Source organism: Castor canadensis, chromosome 12 (assembly GCF_047511655.1).
Source record: "Castor canadensis chromosome 12, mCasCan1.hap1v2, whole genome shotgun sequence".
Taxonomy (NCBI): Eukaryota; Metazoa; Chordata; class Mammalia; order Rodentia; family Castoridae; genus Castor; species Castor canadensis.
This window is the reverse complement of record NC_133397.1, coordinates 36,322,375-36,343,090: the sequence shown is the minus strand read 5'-3', so window position 1 is coordinate 36,343,090 and position 20,716 is coordinate 36,322,375. Positions and strand designations below refer to the sequence as shown.

Below are 20,716 nucleotides of genomic sequence, written 5' to 3'. Positions count from 1 at the left end.
GGCACCTGTAAATGGTCTGCTGCTTGTTCTAAGGTAATATCCACCAACAAAATTTAAGAGACAAAGAACAACTCAGATGTCTGTGATCTCAAGACAAGGAGAGGACCTCTCCTAATCTCCTACCACAGTTATCAGTCATTTTACTTTAATGGTCACACCAAAGAAATTCATACCTCCCAATCTGCTAAATGTACTTATCAAAAATGTTTACAGCAAATCTATGACAATTCTTGTCTTGTCCCAAATGTTATTTTGGATGGGAGCCAAATGATTCAGATCTGTGCCTTTATAGTAACCCAGACTCTACATAATTAGGAATGTTCTTCTGAAGAAATTAACATCCTATATTTCAGTTTTGCCTCTGGATTCTTTCATTTCTCAATGGCAATTACTATGCTTGTTGCCTTTGGTTTATCAACAGTTTTCTTGGTTTAAATGACTGATTGCTATCTTCACATAAATATGGCTCTTTACTTCTACAGCACTGTATTGCGCTGTGTGTCACTGTTTAGCTTGTCTTCACATAATGCCACTGGGCTATATTCTCAAATTACATTCATCAGGTCACCCTCAAGAAGTCCTAATGGGTTTTCCAGGCAATGGCTGTGGCACAATTTGTCTTCCTGGCAGTTAAAACTGCTTAAGTATTCCCTGGGCCTTCCTTTTTGTTCCAAAGTACAGGTAATTTTTTTTCTTTTGGCAAGGATCCAGTCAATTGCAACTGGTACATATATTATGAACACATGCCGTCAGAAGGAAAGAATTCTCAGAGAAGATATATATGACAAACTTAGATGACTGGCCACATTAACAGCTACTGGGAAAACTTTCTACCTTGGTTAATTGTCTGACACAATGTACACTAGAAAAATATAAGGCTTAGCTTTTAATACTGCTGGCACATGGGAGAAGATAAATTAATAAAAGAATATACTGAAATGGATAGTTAGGTATATTTCTGATTTTGGCATTTATTGAATGGCAATACTACTATGAAGCGACAGTAGAATTTCATGACGTCATTAACACACGCACATCAACATTTAGTTTGAGCCTTACGTAAAGCCAAATCATGTTCTCTATATCATACTACCACACAACAAAACTATGCAATAGTTGTCTTCAGCAATAGGAAACTTGACCTATCCTAACCTAGCATAACCTAGCCTAACCATAGCTTCATCTATTGTCCATAGATGTCTGACTTCTAGTGAAAAATTGTCCTGAAAATGCAATACTTTAAGATGATGATGGTGATCATTATGTCTTGTCAAAGATGAACACAGTAAGCCCCATGTATCTGTGGGAGACTATAGAAGCACCAGCCCTCTGACTCAAGTTGGATACCAAAATCTGCAAATGCTTAAGTCTACTATATTTACATATAATCCATGTTCATTGTCCTACATACCTTTAAGTCATCTCTACATTACTTAAAATACCTAATACAATATAAATGCTACACAGAAAGAGATGATACCATATTGTTTGGGGAATAATGACTAAAGTCTGTATGTGTTTAGCATAGGTACAGTTCTTCCCTCCCACCCCCCAAGCCACCCTGCCAGCCCTTTTTTTGTGTGTGGAGTATTTTTGAGATAGGTTCTCACTTTTTGCCTGGGCTGGCCTTGAATTGTGATCTTCCTGATCTCTGCTTTCTGAGTAGCTAGGATTACAGGCATCAGTCAACAGTGCCCTGCTCCCCTGGGATAGCTTTGATCCATGGTGGCTGAATCCATGGATGTGGAACCCACAGATACAGAGACCGGCTGTACTTAATTATAATTTCACAGGAGACTAAAGAATTCACATGCCAGATAAAGTTGGCCATAGTCGAAGAAATAATTTGACTTTTTAATTGACAGGAAAAAAATGTAAATCTCTACAAAATAACTACATTTTAACAAATATATTATGAAAATTTTCATTTATTTGAAAACACTTTGCTTAAAATGTTTATTCTAAAGTTTTATGCCATTAATAAATATATTAATCCTGTTGAATTGCAAGATTGACAGCTGACCTATTTTAGGCTATATACAAAAGCCAACAGTGAAGTCACTTATTTTTTTCAAATTACCTTTAATATAATAAACAATATGTAAAATGAAGCAATTTAGAATTGCCACTGGTAAAATTAGAGAATTTAAATAAACTAATTCCTAACAAAAATTATGCTTATTTATAAAGCAATTATTTTCCAAAATTATTATTATAATAAACAGTCCTGTCAATCCATTTTTATAGCTAGCCTGCATCCAAGGTAAACAAGCAAATCAAAAGATAATCACTAGTGTACCCTACTACAGAATGTAAATATGTTACCATGTTATAAGAATAGCAAAATAGGGCTGGGGTAGTAGCTCAAGTGGTAGCCTAGCAAGAATAAGGCCCTCAGTTCAATCCTGGTACTGCCCAAAACAAAAAAAAAAGAATGGAATTTTATTGTTGCTCTTATTAATAAGATTTAAGATGGTAGTATGCAAAAAGTTCCAACATAGCAGCTACAGGTGGCTCTACAAGTGGATTTTCCACCGAAGAGTCACTAACAAAATCAATCTTAGAACTTTAGAGACAAAGGAATTCTGAATAAGGACAACTAGTAAGGGACTAGAAAGGATAACTTGCAAAAAGTAAGTTCCTGGGACTATGATTTAAAGCTATGTAACTGTATTTGTAACTTATGACACTGAGAGGTAGGTGCTAAATAACTGATATGTCATATAAAATATTGTACATCTGCTGGACTTTTTTAAAAAGCAGTCTTTAAATTTCCCTTAAATATTTCAGAATTTTCTTTACTGAAAAACCTTAGTAAAAAAACTATTTAAAATTTTTCTCAACAGAAGATTAAAATATAGTTTTAGTACAGCAAAATTTTTATAATGTTTTTAAAGACTAATAAAACTATTGAGGAGAAAGGGAAACTCTCCTATCTGTTGGTAGAGATGTAAATTAGTACAGCCATTATGGAAAACAGTATAGAGGTTCCTCAAAAAACCTGCCCAAAGATCCAGCAATCCCACTACTGGGCATATGACTGAAGGAAATGAAATCAGTATGGTGAAGAAACATCTGTGTTTGAATGTTTACTGCAGCTCTATTCACAACCACCAAGATATGAAATTAACCTAGGGGTCCACTTACAGGTGAATGGATAAAGAAAACACGGTATTGTTATGGTTTGGATCTGAGATGGCCCCTAAAGGCTTATGTGTTGAAAGCTTGGTTTCCAATGCAGCAATGTTCAGAAGTGTGGCTTTGGGAAAGTAACTGCCTCATGAGGGCTCTGATCTCATCAGCAAATTAATCTACTGATGGGTTCATAATCTGATGGGCCATTGGGAGGTGCTAGAAACTTGGGAGGTAGGACCTAGTTGAAGGGAGTGGGTCCTTAGGTGCATGCCCTTGAAAGGGTTGTATGTTATCCCTGGCCTTTTCCTCACTCTCCCTGCTTCCTGGATGTCATGAGATAAGCAGTTTTGCTCTACCACGTACTTCCTGCCATGATGTTCTGCCTCACCACAGCCCAGAAACAATGGAGTCAAGTGACCAGGACTAAAACCTTTGAAGCTAAAGCCAAAATAACTTTTCTCTTTTAGGTAGGTTTCCTTGGGTATTTTACCAGAGTGATGAAAAGCTAACACAGGTATATACACAACTGAGTATTAATTAGCTATTGAAAAAAAGAAGTCCTTTCATTTGTAGCAGAATGATGGAACTGGGAGGACACTACGTTAAGTGAAATAAGCCAGACACAGAAAGATAAACACTGCATGTTCTCAAGTATATATATGGAGGCTAAAAAGTAGATCTCTAAAAAGCAGAGAATAGAATAGTGATTACCAGAGCCTGGGAAGTATGTGGTGGAGAAAGGGATGGAGAGAAGGGATGGCTAAAAGTACAGGGGTGCAACTTGACAGGATGAGTAAGTTAACTTCTAATGTTGTACAAAGCACAGAATAATAACTATGGTTGACAACAATTAATTTCAAATCTTCAAAAGTAGCTACTACAGAGGATTTGAGTATTTCCAATACAAAGAAATAATAAAGGTCTGAGGTGATAGATATGCCAATTACCCTGATCTGGCCGTTACATGTTGTATATATTTGTTGAAAAGTCACATCATACTCTATAGGTATGTACAATTATTATGTGTCAATTAAAATAAAGATTTTTTTTTAAAACTACTGTAGATAGCAAGCAAACACTTTCTACTGCAGGACTTACATACACTTAAAACCTGAGAAGAACATATCCAATTACAGATAGGAAACTTATTTTTCCCTCTTTACACAAAGTTTTCCTTCCTTATAAAGTCTATATATGTTAACTTACCTGGTTCCTCATTCTCTCAGTAACAACTCCAAATCCTCTTACAAAAATCAATTTAGAACCAGATTACTTTTTTCCTGGCTTGATGTTGGCACTCTTCAAAGATGATTCCAAGCAACAACAAAACAACCCACAACATAACATCATCCAAGGTTTCATTTCTTTTCTTCTCTTTTCTCTCTCCCCTTTCCCTCTCTCTTTTGTGGTGGTATGGGATTTAAACTCAGGACATCTTGGTGGTCTAAAACTTGAGCCACACCCCCTTCCCAGCCCTTTTTGCTTTTTTTTTTTTTTTTTAAAAACCTCTACTACTTTTTAATTTTTATTATCATACTGTTGCACTAGGGTATATTGCAACATTGACTAAAGTGCTTATAATACATTTTAGTCAAATTCACCCCATCATTCTCCTTTATCTAAGAAGACAGGGAACCCCTTCAGTTTCAACACATCTCATTTTTCCATTTTCATACATGAGTATGTTAATATTTCCACCATATCCTCCCCCTAACATTAGTACCAACACCCAGACAGGACCAGTTTCACCTTCTTGTCCTCCATTTTTGAAAAAAGACATTTCTGTTTGTTTAAGATAGCTACACAGGGAGTTTCATTATGACATTTTGAGATATATATGTATTATATATATTTTCTATCCCAAATTGCTTTAGGTTATTCTTCAGACAGGGTCTTGTGTTTTTGTCCAGAGCCAGCCTTGGACTGAGATCCTCCTACCTACACCTTCTGTGGACCTGGATCTACAGCAATGAGCCACCATGCTCAGCTTTTTTGAATGTTGGGATCGGGGGGTTCTCACTAACTTTTTTTCCTGGGCTGGCCCTGAACCTTAATTCTCCTAGTCTCTGCCTCCTAAGTAGCTGGGATACAGGCATGAGCCATCATTCCTGGCCTCTAATGTGGTTTCTACCAAGCTTTTTGCCAAACTCTCAAGTCCCTTATCCCTTGTCATCAACATATTTATCATTCCACTAATGGACAAGATCAATTCTGCCCTCTCTCTAAATCTCCACTAGGATACTTGAAGGTAGGAGGTAAAAGAGTCAGAATCACAAAACTAGGTAAAATGATACTGTTCCCCCATTCTCCTCAAGAGTTCAAGGTTAGCTTGGGCAACCTTGGCCCAAGATCCTGACTCAAAACAAAAAATAAACAAAACTGTCTTATTCTCTTAAAAGGCATCACTGCCTCTTCAGGAGAAGGACTGAAACTTCCAGTCCTGACAACCAGACTTCCACTGAGTCTTATCTCTTTCCATTCCATCTTAGAAGTAATGTCTCTGAGTCTTCTTTCTCACTTGCTCTAAAAACCCTTCTCAAACTTTCAAGAAACTTACTTCATCAGTTATTACCCACCCCTCAACATGATCTTTCTCTCTTCTGCCTTTCTATCCTCAACATTACCTAAAGCATAGTAAAAATTAAAATTACAAGGGGCTAGGAGTATAGCTTAGTGGTAGAGTGCCTAGCCTGCATGAGACCAAGTTTGATCCCTAGCATTGCAAACAAACAAATATTACAAACAAGTAAAACTGGCCTTCATTTTAGCATCACCTTCTAGCTATTACCATCTTATATAGTTAGCAATTTTTTTAAAGAGTGGCTAAATTTGCTGCTCTCAATTCCATAATTCTCATTTGCAGCTTTTCAAAATAGTAGAATTTGATTTTTAATTCTGTTACTCCACTAAAATTGCTTTTGTAGAGTTTTCTAATATTTTTGTAAGTGCCAAACCCAATGGTCACTTCTCAGCCTTTTATTTGACGTCTCTGTAGCAGCTGGCAACATAAATCACTATTAAGCCAGAATGTTGAGAAGTATTTGGGGCTTTCTTCTCATTTTACATCCTCTTTCTATTGCTTCAACTCTCATCCATAAGCTGAGTAGTCCCAAGTCCTTTTTACTAGCCAAGTAACATGAGCACTAGACCTGTACTTCAGCCATCTGTATATACCTAGTCATATACCATATACATACCTCAAACTCAACATTCAAAACTGAACTCATAATCCTTCTTTCAAATCTGTTTCCCATATCATGGTTTTTGTTCTTTTATCTAGATAAAAATCTAGAAGTTATATAAAAACCATTTGGGCTCCCTATTTGGAGTCTGGTGGGGTCTGAGCATGCCAGTGGTCCGGGCTCAGCCCACCAAGCCTCTTCAGAGGCTTCACATTCTACACCCTGCTTCATTAACAGCAGGCTGGAAACAGCCTGGAGTTGAGTGCTTTGTAGGGGAGTTACTTGGTCAGGGCCTTTTGAACAGTAGTGTCCCATGAAATACTAGACACTGTGTATGTAACAATGAGCACACTTTTTTTTTTTTAACAATACCCTTTTAGAAATTTCTAACTACTCTGTCACTGCATGACTTAACCTGGTGATAAAAGCAGTTATTAAAAGTCTACCTCTAAAAAAAGAAAAAAAAAAAAGACTCTACCTAAGTTAATAATTTCCTGTGACATTGCAGAAGGAAGGTTAGCAATTCTCTCTTTTCCCACTGCCACAACTAGGGTAATCATGCCAGACCCTATCTACTCAACCAAGAAATCAGTAAGAGATATGAAATGTTATGTTTAAATTCTTCTTTAATTGGAAAGAATTTAAAATTCTCTCTCAGATGCTGAAGAAAAAAGTTACATCTGCTCCAAATGCAAACCATCAGGATCCTGACAACTGTTTCTCTCAACCTTAAAAACTCTCAATATCTGGAAGTTAAAATTCCCACTGTAATGGAATTGGCAATGACTTTTAATGCTTACATTAATTTCTTCAGGATTCTGCTGGCTAGTAACTATGGAAAGGGCGTAGAATAAAGCTACTTAAACTATAGTAATTTTCATGTTTCTGACTACATGTATATGTAATATATAATGCATTGTGTATATATGGGATATGTATATATAACATGTATGTCTACTTATAATTAAGTAGAATGGGAGATTAAGATAGAATGGGAGATACCAAAAGAAGATTCAGTTTCTGCCCTCAGTAAATTTATTATTTAGTTGGAAAGTACTAACTTCACACAAATAGTATGACATAAGTATGTAAGTATAGTCGGTATTATTACCCAGAAGTTCCCAATTTAAAATAAAAATAGACTTTCAGAATTCTTGGGAATAAAGAAACAAACCATAATCATAATTAATCCAAAAGAGAAACCAGTCTTATATTCCAAATTTCAATTTTCAATGAAAATGTTGCAAAAAGCAAGACTTCTTATTTTATAGCTCACTTAATTACCTTTATTTGGGACTGATTTTTTCACTGAGGCCACATGATCTTCAGAAATTGCAAGACGCCTCAAAACATCAGCCAAAGCTGCCTTCAGCACTGTGATTTCATCTTCTTGTTGTTGAACTCGTAACTCAAGAGCTGAGAGGCGATCTTGGACATCAGAAGTGCTGGCAGCAGAAATACTATCATCTAAAAGAAAAATGAAGAAAACACTGACTATTTTAAAAATAAACTACTTGAGAAATAATCTCTTTCTGGTAAGAAGAACTGTATCAGGTAAATCTTTTATAAAAGACAATACATACATACATACATACTATAGCAATAATTGCATGTTTATGAGATTAATTTCTATAAAGATTTTCACAGCTAGACCTGAGATATAGCTCAAGTAGTAGAGTGCCTACCTAGCAAGCACAGCCCTGAATACAAACCCCAGTACTGCCAAAAAAACTTTTTTTATAGCTATTTTAATTAATTTCAAGTAATAAAAGTAGGTTTTTTTTTGGGATTTTTTGTTTTCCTTTGACAGTACTAGGAATTGAACACAGGGTCTCACACATGCTAGTCAAATGCTCTACCTCTTGAGACATGTCCCCTGATCATAAAATAAAAGTTTTAAGATTTTGTCAGGTATTAAAATGATGAAAATTCTCCCCATGACCCATTTTTTCATGTTTTTATACCATTGCCTTAATTGGTTTTCTCACTAAAATGTTCCCTAAACATATCACTTTGTAGAGATCTGGAAGCTTACAAGACAGCACACTATTCAAATCATCCTTCTTATCTACCATATCATGATCATACTTCTCTATGAAAACAAAAAAGGAAATCTATTTTGCCTCTTGTTATTCGTTTAGCAGCAGTGATTAGAAAGCACTCTTTACTTCTGCCTTTAATAATGTTATACTCTAACAACCTCACAAAAGGTCACACTACTATGTAATCCACAAAAGATTTGGTGCAGCTGCCTCTTCTTTCCTCCCAACAGTCCAATTTCTCAGCCCAATTTCTCCAAAATAAAGGTACTGTTTCTATAAAGCACATACTTATAATGTGCTGTTAGTATATAAAACAACAAAAAAGCTACTTAAAAAGCTTTACTTATAACAATTTCAAAGTATTTCCAAAGCTATGTAATTTTATCTTTTTTTGATGGTATTAGGGTTTGAAGTCAGGGTTTCGTACTTGAGAGGCAGGTCCTTTAATCATATTTCTGGCCCTTTTGCTACTGTTGCTTTGGAGATACGTCTTGCTCTTGCTCAGGTTGTCCTGGACCATGATCTTCCCCGTCACTGTGATGACAAACATGTACCACCATGCCCAGCTTTTTTTCTATTGAGATGGGGACTCCCAAACTTTTTTGCCACAGTTGATCCAGAACTGTGATCCTTCCAATCTAAGCTTCCTGTAGCTTGGGATTACAGATGTGTACCACTGTGCCCAACCGCTGATTGAGTTAGGGTCTCTCGAACTCCCTGCCCAAGATGGCCTCAACCCACATCCTGCCAGATCTCAGCTTCCCAAGTAGGATTACAAGTGTGAACCACCAGTGCCCAGATACTATGTAACTCTGGAATACACCATGTGTTGGGTCAATCAGAATCCAAACATATAGCTATATAGAAGATCAAATGCTAAATTGAAGGGGAAAAACTATTAAAAACACCCTTGACTTACACAGGGAAACCTAACATAAGCGTTATTTGGACCAGAGCATGATAAAGTAAACTGGGTTAGTCATCCAGACAATATGTCATGGTATGCCATTTTTCTCACACTGAGATGATGTGACATGAATGTTCGTGAACAATTTAATTCAAAGTTTAAGCTAACAATCAACATAACAGCCTCAGCATTTGAAAACCAAATCTATCACCATTGCATCACAGAGAAGTAAACAATATTCACATTGAAGATCATATATGCCAGCATCTCCTAAGCAGGCATATGTATCCTATTTTTTCTTTAGCAGTATTTTCAATGATAATCTTTGAGACATATTGGTATTGAAGGATAAACTGGGTTTTGTCTTTAATTTAATGTTAAATTCTGGTTCCATGTTCATTAGTTACATAATATTAGACAAGTTATTTTAGTCCTTTGTGCCTCAATTTCTTTTTCTTTGCATAGGACTGCTATGAGGAAGTGCCTAAGGCAAATACAAAACACAAAAAGTATAATATGGTTTGAGAGTTATAGGCAATTTGTTATGCAAAGGCAGATTTCTGCCCAGATGCTTTTTAATTATTCTCCTCCTTCTAAGAGGAAGAACTCTTCTCTCTTTTGTGGAACTCTACCATTTTTTGATGTCCAATTAGGGTTGTCAATTTATGATGCCTCATTCTTCCTTCTACTACCCTAAGGTACTAGTTTGAACCATAAAAAATAGTCTTTTTTAAGTTGGTATAATTAGCAATTTCATATGGTTCAATCCAATACTACCAGAGGCATAGTAGTGAAATTACAGGCCTGATACAGACCTTCCAAACACCAGAGGTATAGCCCATGCTCTCTCTTAGTTCAAAAGCTTGCTTTAAGGACTCAGTCCTAGGGCTGTCAGTGAAAAAAAAAAAAAAAAAAAGAACATTCCCCACTACTCTGAGTTCCAGTTGTGACTTGGACCTCCAATTATGACAGTCACTCTAATACTCCTCCCAGCTAATTCTGTAGCATAATAAATTCACCTTTTGCAAGCCACCACTTACTTCTAATTAAGTCAGTAAGCTCCATGGATATACATTCCTAAATCATTCTCAATTTATGAAGGATGTGCTATTATCTTTAAGTTATAAACATGTAACTACTTGATTATTTTGAGAAGACAGGAGAGACTAGTAGAAAGATTATCAGACTATAATGCCAAAGTGACAGTTCCACGTTTTAGTACTAACTTGGTAACTTTTACCCTTGACAAATCAAAATGTTTATGGATTTTTTTTTTTCAGTAGTTACGGGTTGAACTCAGGACCTTGCACTTGACAGGCAGGAGCTCTTTGCTTGAGCCATGATGCCCCAGTCCTTTTTGCTTTAGGATTTTTTTCGTAGGATCTCATATTTTTGTTCAGGTCAGCCCTGGACCTCAATTCTCCCAATTATGCTTCCTGTGTAACTGGGATGGCAGCTGTGCACCACTATGCCCAGCTTATTGGTTGAGATGCGGTCTTACTTACTTTTTACCCGGAACAGCCCTGAACCACGATCATTCTGATCTCTGTCTCCTGAGTAGCTGGGGTTACAGGCAAGAATCACCACACCTGACTGGGCTCTGATTTTTTAAAAACGTGGCTAAGGTTTTTATATTGTGAAACTTTGATAGTCACATGAAAGGTGATTCAGCTTGTAAAAATACTATTATAATCTGATAGATACTGGGACAGGACACAAGGACAATTTTTTAAATGGCATAACAAATGCATAGTTAACTATTAACAGTGTCCTGCACCTTTCATATTTATTACCTCACCCTGTTCCTCACACTATCTATGTGTTATACTTGAGAAACCAGCTCAAGAAATTAAACAGCTTTCCCAAGTTCACCAAACTAGTCTTGATATCTGAGACTCAAACACAAGCCTTAAGTGCTTTTATTTCACACTACATCCAAATAATCATAGGAAGGCCAAATAAATATATTCTTTCACAAAGCCACAAACAGGGTTTAAGCTGTTTAATGATATAAAGAAGATTTTTGTTTTAAAAAATTCATTTTGGCTTCTGTGTGAAAATGGACTGGCATGGGTTAAGAGTAAATGCCAGGAGACCAGACAGAAGGCTACAGTAACTCATATGGAAGATGGCGACAGCCTAGGCTAGGGTGAAGACACTCATGTGTCTCCTGTCTCAATTTTTCCTGACAAATATGTCTGCTATCTCAGTATAAACACTGTCATGATGCCACTTCTTCCACTCTCAAGTTCCTTAGCTTGGATGATCGATTAAAAAATCACTTGTAGCACAGGCAGCAGCCATGGATATGCAAAGGAGCAAGGTAGTGGATCTCCACCATTCCTATAGCCCTAAATCCTATGATCCCTTCCTAAAATCTAAAATCTCAGCTCTTGACATGTTTAGGAACATGAATTTGAGAATCCAATAAAAGCTGTGATAAAACAGCTCTGGTGTTACTAGGTTGGGTAAATATGCTTCTTATGAGCTTGGTGACTGGTTTTCTCATATGCAATTTCTTCATGCTAATTAGTACTTATCTTAGGCTTGGGGTGATTAGATGATATAATGTACTATACTTTCATATAGGAAGGGTTCAATAAGTTACTTTTCCATAGAGATGTTCTTTACTGCCTTGTTTATTACTGCCATAAAAATTAGAGCTGAACTAAACTCCATGGGATACCATGCAACAATTAAAATAAGGTGGGTATATAAGCTACAACTCTGAAAGATCTATAATACAATGTAAGTGAAATTAGTACACTGCAAAACAACGTACACTAAAAAATGTATTAAAACACACACATATGTGCACCAACACATACTTTTTCTCCCCTCTTGGCAGTACTGGGATTTGAACTCAAGGCCTCATGCTTGCTAGGCAGGCACTGTACCATTTGAGCCATGCCCCAAGTCATGAAGCCTGAGTTCTTAAGTCAAGCTTCCTCCAGGTACAGTGTTCGAATAGAATAAAGGAACATACTAAAATGAAATACAATTAACTTAAATTTGCAATCATAGTTTACTAAAGTTGAAACAATGACTATCCTAATGTCCAACAACCCTTCTCACAATTTTATGGGTATCCAAACTACAACTCTAAGAAATTAGGTGAGTTAAGAAAAGAAAGGGGAGGAAAATAAGATCTAGAAACCTCTTGGACATCAGTCTACTTATTGGAGTAAGTAAATCTCTTTCATTAGAGATGGAAGCAAATTTATATGTAACCAGTAAACTTTAACATCCAATATTAGTTTTAAAAATACAATGACAGCTACTCATTATGCTTTTATTATACTGAATCATAATTTGTTTTCAATTTGTCACAAAATACATCATCCTAAGCTGGAGGTATGGTTCAAGTGGTACAGCACCTGCCTAGCAAGCATGAAGACCTGAGTTCAAGTCCCAATACTGCCAAAAAAGAAAAGAAAATGCATCCTCTTTGCAGAGATACATATACTGCATTCTGTTCTAAATATCTAGAAGTCAGCTGTCCAGTCTCAAATCAGAATGAGGCATATCTACCCATTCTAACACTTTTTGAATTTTAATGATTTTATATATATATTTATATCATTTTAAGATGAAACACCTTCCTTTCTTGTATTTCTATTGTGACTACTTCCTGATGACTCAGTCTCCATTTAGAAAATTACTATGCTGCAAGCGCTGCAATAAAATGATGCCCTAGAAGCTATTATATTTCTAATTAAATAATTTAGTAACTGAATAATTTTGAATCTTTCTATAGCTTACCTGCTTATACTTTTGCAGTTAGGATTAACTATACCTGTTTGTAGCAATATTCCCTCCCAATTTAATTTACTACATTATGAGATATTAGATAATCAAACTTTTGAATTGTTTACATGAAGAAATGTCTCTAAAATGAGGTCCTCTTCTATTAAAAATTGTGTACATCAGGATATATTTAAGGATACCTATGCTTAGTATGTATGTGTACATATATGTGTATATATATGCTTAGATATACAGATGTATACAGAAATAATTTTATAGGTATATATATGTACATGTGTGTATATGTGCATATATATACACAAATGTATATATGAACTGTATAATGAAGGACATGATTTTAAAACTAGAAAAAGGGAAGAAAACCACAGTTACTGGTGCCCAGTCAGTGCTCAGCACTGTGACAGATACTATGTAATCTTACTTAATGACTTCATAAAGTAAGTGACAGTATTCCTATTTTATAAATGAGTATATTGAAGCCTTCAGAAATAACTGCCTAAGATCATGGAGCTAGTAAGACACAGAGATGGGACCTAATCCAAGTTTGTCAGATCTAAAATTTAGTTCTTTTTTGTGGTAGACTGCATATTATAGTAGGAACTGTACAAAGACACTCAGAACCACTTTTGGGACCATTTGGGGCTTAATTATTCAGCTATTTAATTATTTAATTAGAAATATAACCACTTCTAGGGCATCACTTTATCACAGTGCTTGCACAGTCATTATTCTAAATGGAAAATGAATCATCAAGAAGTGGTCACATTATAATTGGGAGGGGAAGAAAGAAGTGGAAGAAGGAGGAAGAGGAGGTGGGAAGAAAAGGAGTTCCTCTAGATAAAACCCTTTCTCTCTGAACAGAAGACTAAAAGGGGAGGGTGCTTTGAGGACAGAGCCCTTTGATTCTACCAACCACACAAGCCCAGTTATGGAGCTGCAACACATGACAGGGGCTCCCTTGCATGCTCTTTTTCTCTTGCTACTTCACTTTGATGTGAATAGCAACAAGAAAGGGAATACCCCTAGCTTTCTAGCAAGAGTACATGGATAGGGGGTCCATGAGAGCCTAAGTGTGGTGGGGGAAATTACAGAGAGGAATCAGCTAGAAAAAGGAAGCCATGGAGGCTTTACATGAAATCCTTCAAGCTGCATATACATGGGAACAAACAAAATCAACATAGCAAAGGCTTTGAGAACTGAATGAGTGAAGAACAGTTCCCAGATACTAAGCTGGTCCATAATGCACATCTAAGGCTGAAAAGAATAACCCTGGGAAAAACTTTTAAAGGTAACATGGTATTGGAACCCCAGACCAGGAATTGTAGTCTGAACTGAGTTGACTGTCTAATAAAACAAAATCAGCAGCAGCATTCTCCTGATTTTAATATAATCCAAAGTATCATAATGTCCAAAAGACAATCCAGAATTAACAAAGAACTAGGAAAATCTAAAATACTTAAGACAATTAACAGATACCAAGTTAACTGGAATTACAAAGATTAAATGGAACAATGGAAGTCTGGGGTTTGAACTCAGGGCTTCATGCTTCTAGGCTGATGCTCTACAGCTTGAGCCATACCTCCAGCCCTTTTTGCTCTGGTTATTTTGTAGATAGTCCAGGATGGCCTGGACTATGATCCTCCTATTTTAGGCTTCCTGCCATAGTTGGAATGACAAGCATGTTCCATTCACATGCTTGTCTCTCTTCTGTTGAGATGGGGTCATGCAAACTTTTTTTCCCAAGCAGGCCTGGAACCATGATCCTCTTAATCTCAGCTTCCCACATAGCTGGGATGACAGGTGTGCACTATTGTACCAGCTACTGGTTGAGATTGGGGGAGGATGGTCCTCATGAACTTTTCTGCCCAAGCTTGCCTACAATGGCAATCCTCCTCATCTCAGCCTCCCACGTAGCGAGGGTTATAGGTATGAGCCACTGGTGCCAGGCTGAATTTTTTTTGGGGGGGATGGGGAAGGAATTAGTGGGATTTGAACTCAGGGTTTATTTTTAAACTCAAATGGAGTTACTTGGGAGGCAGTTACCAGGATTGCAGTTCCAGGCTAGTCTGGGCAAAAAAGTTCATAAAACCCCATCTCAACCAATGGTTGAGGTTTGTCTATTTCCCAGTCACTTAGGGAAACACAAATAGGAGGATCACAGTCCTGGCAAGACAATAAAAGCAACACCCTATCTCAAAAAATAACCAAAACAAAAAGGGCTGGGGTTGTGGTTCAAGTGGTAGAGTGCCTATCTAGCAACCACAAAGCCCTGAGTTCAACCTCCCAAGTATGGGGAAAAAAAAAAAAAAAAGTTAAACGGAAATTTTAGAACTGAAAAATAACAAGGAGGAGCTCAAAACGAGAGTAAGGTCAATAAAGATGATTAAACTTATACATAGAGCTACAGAAATTACACAATCTTAACAAAAAGGGGAAAAAAATGAATACAGCCCCAGGCCTAATATTTGTGTCACTGGAGTCCAAAGAAAATAACTATAGCTGGAAAAAAAAAATGTGAATGAGTGGACCTAAGTAAAAATTCAGTTAAGTTGCAAATTTTAAATTAGGTGTATACTGAAATGGCTGTCTCTATGATGCACCAAAATAAAATCCAAGTGCAGTAGATTAAAGAACTAAAGGTACAATTATGAAATTCTCAGAAAATATGTTCATAGCCTACAAACAGGGAGGAAATTTCTAAGCAAAATAGAGAAAGAGAAATGAATAGTTATAACAAATATATATTGGAAAAAAGATTAGTATCCCAGCCAGGTGCTAATGGGTCACACTTGTAATCCCAGCTCCTTGGGAGACTGAGATCAAGAGGATCATGGTTTGAGGCCAGTCCAAGCAAATAACTGATGAGACCCAACAGCTGCCTGCTATTCCAGCAAAGGTTGGAAGCAAAAAATAGGAGGATCGCATTTAGGCTAGCCTGCACAAAAGGAGAGATCCTATCTCCAAAATACTCAGAGCAAAAAAGGGCTGGAGGTGTGGCCTACATTAAGAAACACAAAGCCCTGCGTTCAAAATCCCAGTACTGCCACACACACACAAAAATCAGTAAGACAGAAATATTCTACAGAAACACTTACAAAAGCCTTGACTAAGCACCTCATGGAAAAGGAAACATAAATGACCAATGAACAAATGCAACAAGGCTCAAGCACTTCATTACATCATTAATAATCACTTGGAAAGGAAAATTACAACCATATAAAATACCATTTTATGGGCTGGTGGAGTGGCTCAAGTAGTAGAGCACCTGCCTATCAAGTGCAAGCCCTGAATTCAAATTCCTGTACTGCAGAGAAAAGAATTACTTTGCTATTATGAAAACACCATTTTATGCACACACCACTGACAAAGAAATTTAAAATGTGACAATATCATGTGCTTGCAAAGATACAGAATGATAGGAACTCTTGTCTATTACTGCCAGGAGGTAGCTTAGCTTGTTTCAATGACTTTGGAATCTTTGGCATTATTCAGTAAAACTAAAGTTGCAAACACTCTTTCAAAAAAAAGAAAAATTACAAAAGAGTTTCTTTTTTTTTTCTTTTGGGTGGTGGTACTGGGGTTTGAACTCAGGGCCTCTTACACTTGCTAGGCAGGTGCTTTACCACTTGAGCACTCCACCAGTCCCCAAAGGAGTTTCAGTGTGATATTTCCATATATACATTAAAGTACTGTGTTTGACTTTCTATTATTCTTTCTAATCAGCCCTCTACCCTTTTTTATTTACAATTTTAAATAGGTTCCATTACTCTATTTTCATAGATGCATATAAAGTACTCTGATGAAAATACAACATTCTATGATTAGCAATTCCATTCTCAGGTATATACACCCTGACCTACAGCAGGAATAGGATGACGTATTCTGTAAAGGGCCAGACAGTAAGTATTTTAGGTTCTGCAAACCAAATACAGCCTCTGTACCAACTACTCAGATATGCCCTTGAAACACTGAAAACAGCTGTAGATAAGTATGTGGATAAGTGAATAGGGCTATGTTCCATTAAAACTTTATTTGCAAAACAGGTATCCTGTGAAACATAGTTTCCCAATGCCTGTTCTAGAGAAACTCTTGCACACATGCCCCACAGCAAAAAGAAACAAAAAAGAGAAATTCAAACCCCATAGATCATCACAAAAACAACTTGAGCATCCACCAACTATGAAATGGATAAAAAATTGTTACATAAACAACCAACAATACTACAGAGTACTAAAAATAAACTACAGTTACATGCAACATCATGTGTGAATCTCAGGAATACAATGAAAAAGCAAATCAGGTGAACTTTATGTAAAGTTCAAAAACATACAAAACAAGCACAGGGCCTTGAATTCAAACCCCAATACTATCAAAAATATTAAGTAACACTTATTGTTTCAACTAAAACTTTGAAGAAACAAGGGAATGAACAAAATTTATGACAGTTTCTCATAATGTAGGGCAGAGGGTAACATAGGGAAGCATCCAGAAATAATGTGATATTTACATAATTAAAACAAGTATTGCATTATACTTTTGGGGGAGTAAGGGACGCTGAGTGGTTTTTCACTTCTGCAGAAGTGGATGGGGAGTGGTTTATTCACTTTTTAGTGGGAGAGAATAAAATTGTTTTTGCAGACTAAATTCCAAAATGAAGTTGTATTTCCAAAGACTCCTAAGGTTTTGTGGCATTGAAACAACTAATTGTATTTATGACAGGTTTGAGAGCTAATGTGATCCTAAGTTGTTACCTATGAATAAGAAAAAAAAGTACTTCATCTCAAAAAGGTACATGATATAAGATTAAATACTATCCTATGAGTAAATATTAAAAATGAAAAAATGGTTTTGGGTATGTCCTTAAAGCATGAGGTAGAGACACTGGTCAGTTCTTATTAGATAGAATGGTAGTGGCAGATTATATTTGTGCATTAAAGAAGGTCACACGAGTAAAGAACCATGAAACACAAGTAATAACATATATTGTCTACAGTTTTTAAAAATGGTACTAGTCTAAAGGACAAGCAATACAAAACTAATGGAAAAAATAGTTATACTATGGTATACTATGTAGCTCTTTTTAAAAAGGATGGTGTATATTTATAATCACAAAGATGTAAGTTTAGTGAAGTGACAACAAATTGTAGAGAAAAAAATTGCAGGCAACATTTATACTATGTAGAACTGTATATTTATAAGTGAACACATGCATATAAATATACTAAAACATTGGAGCAAGTATCTGGGGAATAGGATTTCTGAGGATTTTTCGTTGTGTATAGTTATTTTAGATAAATTTTCTACAAAAATTACAAACAAATTTAAATTAGTTTTTAAATAAAAAAAGCAAAGCAAAATTAGGCTGTAATATAGACATATTTAATAATGTAACTAAAATTTCAGTATAAGTTTGGCTAATTTATAAGTTTTGGGTTTTTTTTTTCCCCCCTCCAGTACTGGAGATTGAATATCCCAGTCCTTTTGCTTTCACTTTGTTTTTCAGGTAGGGTCCCAAGGGTCTCGTGCTAACTTTCGCTGGACCAGCCTCAGACCACAACCTACCTACCTCCACCACCTGAGTATTACAGGCATGCCCCCACACTTCTGCAAAAGTATAAATAGTATCATGATATTCAAAAGGAAATTCTCAGACTAATGAGACACACATAAATCAATACAATGCATTCAAAGGCTTTTAAACATCTTCTAAAAAACAAAACTTATTGTCACATTAGTGAATTCATGTAAGAAGGCATTTAGCAACTCAAACTATATTTATTATTTTGTTCTAAGCTGGAATTGTTTGTCTTAAAATGTCACTGAATAACAACAGCTAAAATTTGTTTTTGGAAATAAATATAAGAAAATGTATTTCTATTTATCTTAATATTCTACTTCGAAAGTAAAGCACTTCTCTCAAGAAAGTTTTAACTATATAAGGCATTTAAATTTTTGAAACTTGGGCATTTTATTTCTTTAGTAAGCAATAATATTAATTAATTCCATCTACAAATAAGTATATGAAAATACAAGTATCTTATTTCTGACCTAAACAAAATTAACAAATAGTGACTTGTTTTCTATTTTTAAAGTCTAAGGTTGTTTTTCCTTGTAAGATATTCTTACTAAAAAGCCACCTACTAGCATAAATTATAAGATAAATTGTGTTAAGAAAATAAAAATCATTTTGCAGCTATACTCAGCGCATGATGGCTAGTCCCAAAAAAAGACCTTTACTTCCTTCTATCGTCAGGATTCACTCATAATTAAAATGGCCTTTCTTCAAAGTCTTACTTAACACAAAATTAAAAACAGATATACAGACAATTCTGCTTTGATAGCTTTTAGTCAGACTTCATAGAAGCATGAATTACACTACTAATAGAGGTACTATTAAATTATTACCCATTAAAAGCTTTGTTTTAATTTTTCCCCTCAAGAATAATAAACATTGTAAATATGACCAGCTTTGGGGGATGAGGGGATCAAGTTGAGCAAACTCCACTCTGCCCTCTCAACAGCAACATACTCACTTATAAAGTGAGTACAATTTTAAGTACTCTGTGAAAGTATTTAGGCAAATATTTATGCCATTATTGGCACATTTATTTCAAGCAGCAGAGGAAGCAAGGAGTTCAGATTTATTTCCAACTACTCAAGACTTCTTTTGTCACCAGTAACAAAGTCTGTGAGACTGGTAAGAATTCCCAGAAAAAAAAGATAAACACTTCCAGTACAGAAGTTTCTAAGTGTAGAGGAACCATGTCCCATGCAAGCTATCTTCCATTCTTGCCACCTACATTATAAGCAATACAAACCAGTTCTGTCTGTTTCCTGCTGCCTTCCCAGATAGTTCCACAGCAAATCCCAGCTCTTTAAGTCTCATGACATACTTTACATTCTGAGGAAATCCTCTTGGTCCAGATGGCCTACCACAAAGCACTTCTATGCTGGCACAAATAAAAACTGCTTAAGATAGCTCCTCTCCTTTCCCTTTGCTCTCTGAACTAAACAAAAGTTTTCTATTTATTTATAAAGGAAGACAAAGAAACTGAAGGAGAGAAAGGAAACAGAGCATGCAGGCAAAGGGAATAAACTACACAGACACAAAGTAGCTAAACCGCAGGTGGCAGAAACACATGAATTAATGCACAACATAAATATTCATTACAATAATTTGGCATTACTTTTCTGAACTTCCCTTAACTGGTTAACAGTAAGATACTATTGATACAAATATAATTTTTTTTCCTTCTGAAACCACAACAAAAAACCCATAATTTCTATAAATAACAGTTTCAAGTTCCCAAAGTGAGTAGTTTTACTAGTAGAAAATAAACTATGTGTGCAAAGTGGCAAGTCTTATTTCCTTTTGCTTTTGTTTTTTTAAAAAAAAATGAAATCTATATGAACTAAACTAAAGAATGATTCTTTTTCATTAATTCTTAAAACCTAAATATTCAGAGCATGGCTGATTTATTATAGCCATTTCATTAAGATAATGAATACAATTAACAAAAACGTTGTTTTCCTTAATACATTAATTTCCAAACTATTTAAAAGTATTACAGTTGCAGTAGTACTAAGTACCCTATAATAATAACTCACAACTGATCAGATATTCTGGTTTTAAACCATCCATGCTTACAAATGTCAATGAACAATGGAATTCAAATTATAGA

At 35.7% G+C, this 20,716-nt stretch overlaps 1 protein-coding gene and 1 long non-coding RNA gene across 6 annotated transcripts in view; both read right to left on the bottom strand.

Annotated features, from left to right (window-relative positions):
* The window catches only part of Eml4 (EMAP like 4), a 145,654-nt gene that overhangs the window by 70,236 nt on the left and 54,702 nt on the right, over positions 1-20,716 (bottom strand). For all 5 annotated transcript variants that reach the window (XM_020181031.2, XM_020181032.2, XM_020181033.2 and 2 more), the window contains exon 2: positions 7,602-7,784. In XM_020181031.2, the coding sequence (XP_020036620.1) occupies positions 7,602-7,784 (183 nt within the window). The remainder of the gene's footprint in view (positions 1-7,601; positions 7,785-20,716) is intronic.
* On the bottom strand, positions 5,050-7,595 carry LOC141414800 (uncharacterized). Its single transcript, XR_012439668.1, has 2 exons — positions 7,084-7,595; positions 5,050-7,045 (listed from the first exon to the last, which is right to left on the bottom strand). It is a non-coding gene; the product is annotated as an uncharacterized lncRNA (long non-coding RNA).